The sequence below is a fragment of the Myotis brandtii genome, unplaced genomic scaffold (assembly GCF_000412655.1).
Source record: "Myotis brandtii unplaced genomic scaffold, ASM41265v1 scaffold77, whole genome shotgun sequence".
Classification (NCBI taxonomy): Eukaryota; Metazoa; Chordata; class Mammalia; order Chiroptera; family Vespertilionidae; genus Myotis; species Myotis brandtii.
This window is the reverse complement of record NW_005371082.1, coordinates 3,139,181-3,146,773: the sequence shown is the minus strand read 5'-3', so window position 1 is coordinate 3,146,773 and position 7,593 is coordinate 3,139,181. Positions and strand designations below refer to the sequence as shown.

Genomic DNA, 7,593 nt, shown 5'->3' with positions numbered 1-7,593 from the left:
AGTGATGCAGCAGCAAAAGTCCCACTGATAATATCAAATGGAGTCATAAATTTTTCTGTCGGACTATCAGTGTACATGTATACATTAAAAAATAAATGTATTTTTCATCATCATAAAAAAAGAAAAAACTAAGTCAAATCAAGACATAATCTCATTTATATTTTTTAATAAAATGCAGCAAAACTAAAAAAAAAAGTAGAATGGTGATCACTAAAGGAAGAGGTGAGAAAACCATTTTGGAAGCAACTGTAGTAATCCAGGTAAATTAAAAATAAAGTAGTCTTGCCACTGTAAGTTTAGACATGTTAACTTTGTCCCAAAATTATAGAATGCTTTAGAAAGAAAAAATTATTTTATTACATTTGTTATATTACATATATAAAATATTTATCATAGGAACATATATTAAATAGAAATTATATTTCATTACATTACTTTTTATAAATTTTTTTAATTTTTTAAATTTATCTTTATTGTTGAAAGTACTATAGATCTCCCTTTTCCCCCCATTGACCCCTTCTAGCCCACATCAGCACCCCCACCCTGTGCCTTCACTACACTATTGTCTTTGTCCATGGGTTATGCATATATGCATATAAATTATTTGGTTAATCTCTTCCCACCCACCCACTCCCACCTTCCCTCTGAGATTACAAATTGGTGCTATTTTTAAATTTTCCATCAGTAAATAGGATAAATGACTAGAGACAAGTCCAATGAAGAAAATGGCAATACTCAAAGAAGGGATAAGACCTTGAAATGAGGGACTATCAAAGATTATAAAGAAGAGAGAGAGGGCAGAGAGCTAGTTCAGAAAATTTTAAAAAGCTAAATAATGAGCTAAAAGAAGGAAATGAAGTATGGAATTAAAGAGTAGACGAGATCAGTTCTTCTCAAACTATCTGTGAAAAATAACAAAATGTTAAAGTACACAAAATAAAAGCAGAAATATTTTTTATTTGACTCCATAGACATAAAACTACATTTCAATAAATATACTCTGAACAAAGACAACATTGGGAAAGAGATAATAATTGTACAAACTGTTCATGTTGTTCACTGAAAGTGTATATACACAAATGTTTTTATACTTGTAACTTTTTTCATTACACATCATACCTAAACAAAAAGCTTTAAGCAAAAAGTGATTCCTCAAAAGAAATGACTATGTAAACACTATGAACAAACATTGAGAATATAAATATTTAAAGTTTATAACGTGACCATGAGCTTTTTGCTTGTTAAACTTAATCTAAACCAAGTTGAACCAGCAATAATGATACTCAAGGGAATAACATAGAGCTAACCTATTTTTATTTAATAATATGGAGAAAGCAGTGTCACAGAGGTATGTTGATGGAATGAAAACTCAGCTTAGAATATTTGTTTGAAACTTTTATCCAAAATGAAACTAGAAGTGCTGTATCTTCAAAACATACCACTAATGTTCAATACCCAGTTACAGTAATTTATCCTGCATAGTTATAATCACATATAAATTGCTTCACTGAAAGAAATAGTTCCAGTTCCATGAATTTCTTATGTATGAATCTTCTTTTAACAGAAAACACAAAACATTCTATCAAATACTTAAGATGACAAGAGCCAACTTTGCAAGGATGAACAAAATGAATTTTATTCTTAGAGCTCAAGATAGTTCATTGACAATTATTAGAGGCCTGGTGCATGAAATTTGTGCACTGGGTGGGGGGGGGGTCCCTCCTGGCCCGTGCCCTCTTGCAGTCTGGGACCCCTCAGGGGATGTTTGACTGCTGGCTGCTGGCTTGTGTCTAGATGGCCTTCTGCTGCTGCACGGCCTGCTGCTTGAGCTTCAGCAGTTGCTGCGTGTGCACGGGCTGGGCCACCACAGTCTGTCCTGCGAACACCATCGAGTGGGTGAGTCAAGCGCAGTGGCAGGCTCACCCTGAGTTCCCTGTGCTTCCCTGAGTCACTGAGATGTTCACACTGACTGCCTTCTACAGAGAACATCACCAGGATCAGGCCTAAGCTGGCAGTTGGACATTCGTCTTGAAGTCCGGGTCCGCTCGGGGGATGTCCGACTGCCTAAACCGGCAGTCGGACAACCCCCGAGAGATGTAGCAGTGCGCCAAGGGGCAGGTGGCCAGGGAAGAGCCCGAATTGGGGCTGGGCGCTGCACCGCTCATGCTCATCCCGGCCCGCTGCACCTGCTGCCACCGCCTGGTAGTGCTGCCACGGAGTCAGGAGAGGCTCTCACCATGGCAGCTGCACTTGCCAGCGGTGAGCCCAGCTTCTGGCTGCACCAGGGGGCAGCTCCTGCATTGAGCGTCTGCCCCCTGGTGGTCAGTGTGCATCACAGCAACCGGTCGTTCCACCCTAACGGTCACTTAGGCTTTTATATATATAAATAATGAAACATGTCATAAAAATTGTGTACTTCCACAATATTCAAACTTTGATTTTTATTTTCTGACACTTGTGCTAGTAAAAAACAAAACAAACAAAAAAACATGTTGGAATCCTTCTTTGTTTGGCAGTGCTGCATTCATTAAAAATATTGGACATGTTTGACAAAGAAGCCAATCCTATTAATATTTAAAGAGTAGAATCCAACTAATTTTTTATCCTGTGAAAACACTAAGAGTTGATTCTACAGTTCCAATATCATCAACAGAAATTTCCTCTCAATAACCATTGCACCACAGCATGCAATCACAGATATGTATAATCCACTTCCATATTAGCACATATTAAAGATAATAATAGAAAATTTACCACATCAACCTAAAAGGTCCTCAAAATTGTTTTATACCACTAAGACCACTGTGCAGTTCAGCCAAAATTGTTTTCATAACAAAATTTTTTTGATAAAGAAAGTAGTACATTCATATTCTGATTCAGGTTCCTTAATCTGGAATATTTCCCAGTCACTACAGCTAAACCTTTGGAATATGCTTACGCACAACACAAATTCCAGAGGACATTTAATTTATTTAATCTAATCCTTCTTACTTTACACAATTCAGAGCTTTATGTATTTATAAGAAATAAAGCTAAAAAATGTTTTTTCCTTTATTTTGTTATGATGCTTAAAGGTTGCATATTTATAAAAATATGTATGCATTCATCAAGTTGTAACAACAAGTACTTTATTGCTTCCTTTGTTCTATAAACTGGTCTTCCATATCCTTAACCACTGTATGGTGTACACTAAACTATGGTATCATCTGGAGCTCAGGTCCTCTCTAAACTCACTCAGCTCAGTTTCTTGCAGTTGTAGGGTAAAGTCCCCCACTTTTTGTTGACTGTTAGCGATGCTGTGCTCTCAGACCTTGCAAGGTGATGTTATATCTTTGTCCTATGATCATCTCCATCACAGCAATGTCAAATCCTTCTCACACTGTTCTGCAACCAGCCAGAGAACTGTCTTTACAGGACTCCTGTGCTTAGGTCAGGGCTACCTGGATAATCATCTTTTGTTAAAAGCAATTGTCCTATAGAAAATAACAGTCACAGAAGCAAAATCCATCATTTTAAGTGTCCCAGGAATTATGCAGGGAGTGTACACAGGAAAAACTTGGGGATGAGATGTGGGGATGCAGAATCACCCTACTACAATCCTTTGTTCTGCAGAGACAATACTCATGTTAATCTTACCCAGAAATCATTTTGGCTATTTAATGTTTCATCTCTAAAACTTTCAATTGGTTTCTTTTAAAACTCTTCATTTTCATCCTCATTATGTCCACTTTTTCCTTTAGATTGAAAAACATCTTGTACTTACTTGATAATAATTGTTTAAATGTTCTTATCTAATAATTCTGAAATCTCTGTCCTTTCTGAATCTCTTCTTATTGACTAATTTTTTTCCTCCTGCTTATTCATTACATTTTCCTGCTTCTTTGTATGTTTAATAATTTTTATTAGATGTTTAACATTGACAATTACATTGCTTGTTGAAGAATTTTTTTATATTCCTTTAAAGAGAGTTGGAACTTTTCTCTGACAGAAACTTAACTTTAAATCGCTTTGATGCTTTCAAAGCTTGTTTTAAGGTTTTTACTTGTGAATATGGAGTGGCCTTCATTTTAGGGCTAACTTAGTCCTTCTGCTAAGGTCTGACTCTTACATTCTTGAATAAATGTTACCACTGTACATATTATTCTACATATAATTAGGTATCCTTAATTTGCAGATGGTACTTAAAAATGTAACAGAATCCTATATAATAAAAGGCTAATATGCAAATTGTCCCCTCGGAAGTTCGACCAGGAGACCGGGAGTTCGATCACTTGCTATCATATGCACTGACCACCACAGGGTGGCACGGAACATGGTGGGCAACCAGCTGTGGTGGCAGAGCACTAAGGGAGTGAGGGAAGAGGGGGGCAGGGAAGCAGGGAACTGAGTGGTGGCAGCGCGAGTGGCAAGGGAAGGAGGAGGCGGGGAGGCCGGGAGGCGGGGAACCTGATCGGCCCTGATCGCAGGCCAGGCCTAGGACCCCTAGCCGTGCATGAATTTTGTGCACCTGGCCTCTATTATAAATATAAAAGCTATATTTTGCTCTCATTAGCCAGGTATAAATACAACATATATCTCCATGAAACCTGAGGTATATACTTGTTTATAACAATAGAATTATGGATATTTATTACATAATATGATGAAACAAGAATACTCAAATAGGTTGGAAGATGAGGTCAATATTACCTTTGTAAAATGAGTGGGCAAAGCTCTGCTCAGGAATTAACTTGGCAAGGAATCCATGGTTCAAAGTTGGATGAGGGATAGATGGTATGACCACAACTGTGAAGAAAATCATGGAATCAAATTTGAGCCAGTATGTAACAACTGCTACATGGTCCACTGACAAAACATGACAAGTTTATATTATTGCAACATGCAAGCACTGATGGCAACAAAGACTGCACCCATGAGGGAAGGAAAGTGGTTATATATTAAGAGAAAGGAAATAATATACTTAAGTAATTTTAGCGACAGACACATAAAAACATACACAAAAATAAGAACTGGTTTTAGTGAACTGGTAATTCACTAATATTTGTTTATTTTATATACACATGACTGATAGGAATACATTAAAAAAAGAGTTAAGATAATAAAGTCTTAGTATTTTAAATGGTCAAAAGACATAAACTGCAGTGGTAAGATAATGTTTAATTTGAAGAACAAAGTTAAAAGAGTATACTACAATGAATATCATGTTTATGAGTTTAAACTAAATATAGCATGAAACAGCAAAGTATTAAAACTTATACATAATCCATATTTCCACAACAGCAATAAAAGGTAAATGAGATATGAAATGCTATCAAAAACAAGATGCAGAGATTTGACCACTAATTTCTATGCACTTGTTAAAATATCCATTTTATTTATATGTCATATACATTTATTTAGGAAATAAAATTTAAACTACCAGTTAATCCAGTGGTACATGAAATAACCACTGGGTTACCAAGGTTACACTGCAAAAAAACCACAGAGAAATAACCTTGATATAAACATGGCCTGTAATGCAATTGATAGAAGAAACCTCATGATATTAAAAAATAGGAAATATTTATCATTTTCAAGCAGAATAGACAAAGTTGATAATGCAAGAACTCCTACAACGTGAGTATAATCGGTAGGTAAGAAAGATATGAGCCAAGATGGTTGATTTTAATTGAAGGTACTTTGGTATAAAGTTTAGAATGTATGTTTTCCTATTATGATCTCTGATAGAATACTGATATTAAGTACAGAATATTTTGAATATAGATGATATAGAATATAGAGTATTTCTATTTAGAAACCACAATAATTATACAGCAAAAGAAAAAGGATGGAAGGAAGGAAGGAAGGAAGGAAGGAAGGAAGGAAGGAAGGAAGGAAGGAAAGGAAGGAAAGAAGGAATACTATCTTTGAACTTGGCTATAAAGATTTATATTTTGGCTTAGTCTTGGTCTTGTACTACTCTATAAGAACCTCCTAATTTCATGTTTATAAAAGTTAAAAGTAATACATTTAAAATATGAGTTACTTGCAAATAAAATAGTAGTATAAATGATTGGTATTAATAAATATAAAACATTAAAACCAAAACTGCACTGGCAAATGAGAATATAGCAAATATCATAGAAATACCATTCATACATTTTTTAGGAATTAGAAGAATATTAAATGGGTCTTTATATACCACTAACTTGTAAATGTATGAGATGATTATGAATAGAATCAGTTTAAGTCTGAATGTAAAAATGAAATTAAAAGCAGGAAAATTATAATGAAATTTAAATAATATAAAAATATTAAGTACCTGTACTTGTTGGTGAATTTATTTCCTGTCTGATGTTTCTACCTGGTTGACTTCCAATTCTTGCAGTCTCTCGCTGGGGTTCTAATATGTCACGGTACTTGGAAACCATCAGAACCGAAATGAAGTAAACGACAGCTAAAGCTAAGAACTGTGCCTGCTTGCTATCATCCTGTGTAAAATAAAAAGGCAATTTTGATATTCAAAATTTTTAAAGTGAAAGTTCTTAGAATACAAGAAATTATTCCTATCTCATTGTCTTCATGGAACAAAATATGACATTTAACTTTTATTTATCTCTCTCTCCCTCTCCCTTCCTCTCTGAAATCAATAAAAATATATTTTAAAAAAACCCACGAATGTTAAAATTTTGCTGAATATGCCACAAAACTTTATTCTTTGTGCTTTTCAACATTATTATTTATTTCTTTCATGATAGAGTATGTATATTAAAAATGCAGCTATATGCAGCATGTATATTAAAATATGCAGTATGTATATTTAAAATATGCACAAGGATGAAAAGAATAATTATACACCTCAATGATGAAGACAGAGTTTCAAATGTTATAACTAAAAATTAATAGACTATAATTACAATTGAAATAAATAAACATTTCTGACATGTTATTATTTGAGCAAGAGACTATTAATACAAATAGGGGAGCATAAAACCAATTCTATACAATCTCAATATGAACTAAAAGGGTGACATGGTAGCTTAAGAGAAAGCGATTGCAATCTTTACCTGCATAAACAGATTAAAAAGAAGTAAAAATCTCACCATGCTGCACTGGAAAAATAACCACTAAAACACTGCCAGGATTGAGGCTCCTAATTTCAAAAGTTCAATAACAAAAAGGAGTTCTTCCAGAGGAAAAGAGCCAAAAAATAAAAGGTCTGATAAAGATCAGCCTAGTTAGGATAAAGAGGTAATCCAATCTAATAAAAGAGAAACATGGTAATTAACCGTAACTTCGCTACCCTTCCCATTGGCTAATCAGCGAGATATGCAAATTAACTGCCAGCCAAGATGGTGGCCGGCTGCCAGGCAGCTGAAGCGAACAGGAGGCTTGCTTGCTCCAGTGACGGAGGAAGCCAAGGTTCCCCGCCTGCCGCTGCTGGGCTCTGAGCTACTCTCTAAGAAACATTGTTGCAAATATAGAAGGTAAACAATCCCCAGAAACCTGCTTTCAGTCAGCTGGGATCTCAGAGCTGGAGTCGCAACAAAGTTTCAAATACAGAAGGTAAACAAAGCCCAGAAACCTGCTTTCAGCAGCCGAGGTCTCAGAGCT

General features: G+C 35.3%; 1 protein-coding gene across 4 annotated transcripts in view; it reads right to left on the bottom strand.

The window, feature by feature from the left end:
* The window catches only part of NBEA (neurobeachin), a 776,030-nt gene that overhangs the window by 641,272 nt on the left and 127,165 nt on the right, over nt 1-7,593 (bottom strand). For all 4 annotated transcript variants that reach the window (XM_005883142.2, XM_014530733.1, XM_014530734.1 and 1 more), the window contains 2 exons: nt 6,302-6,470; nt 4,690-4,785 (listed from right to left, as the gene is read on the bottom strand). In XM_005883142.2, coding sequence (XP_005883204.1) covers nt 4,690-4,785; nt 6,302-6,470 — 265 coding nt within the window. The remainder of the gene's footprint in view (nt 1-4,689; nt 4,786-6,301; nt 6,471-7,593) is intronic.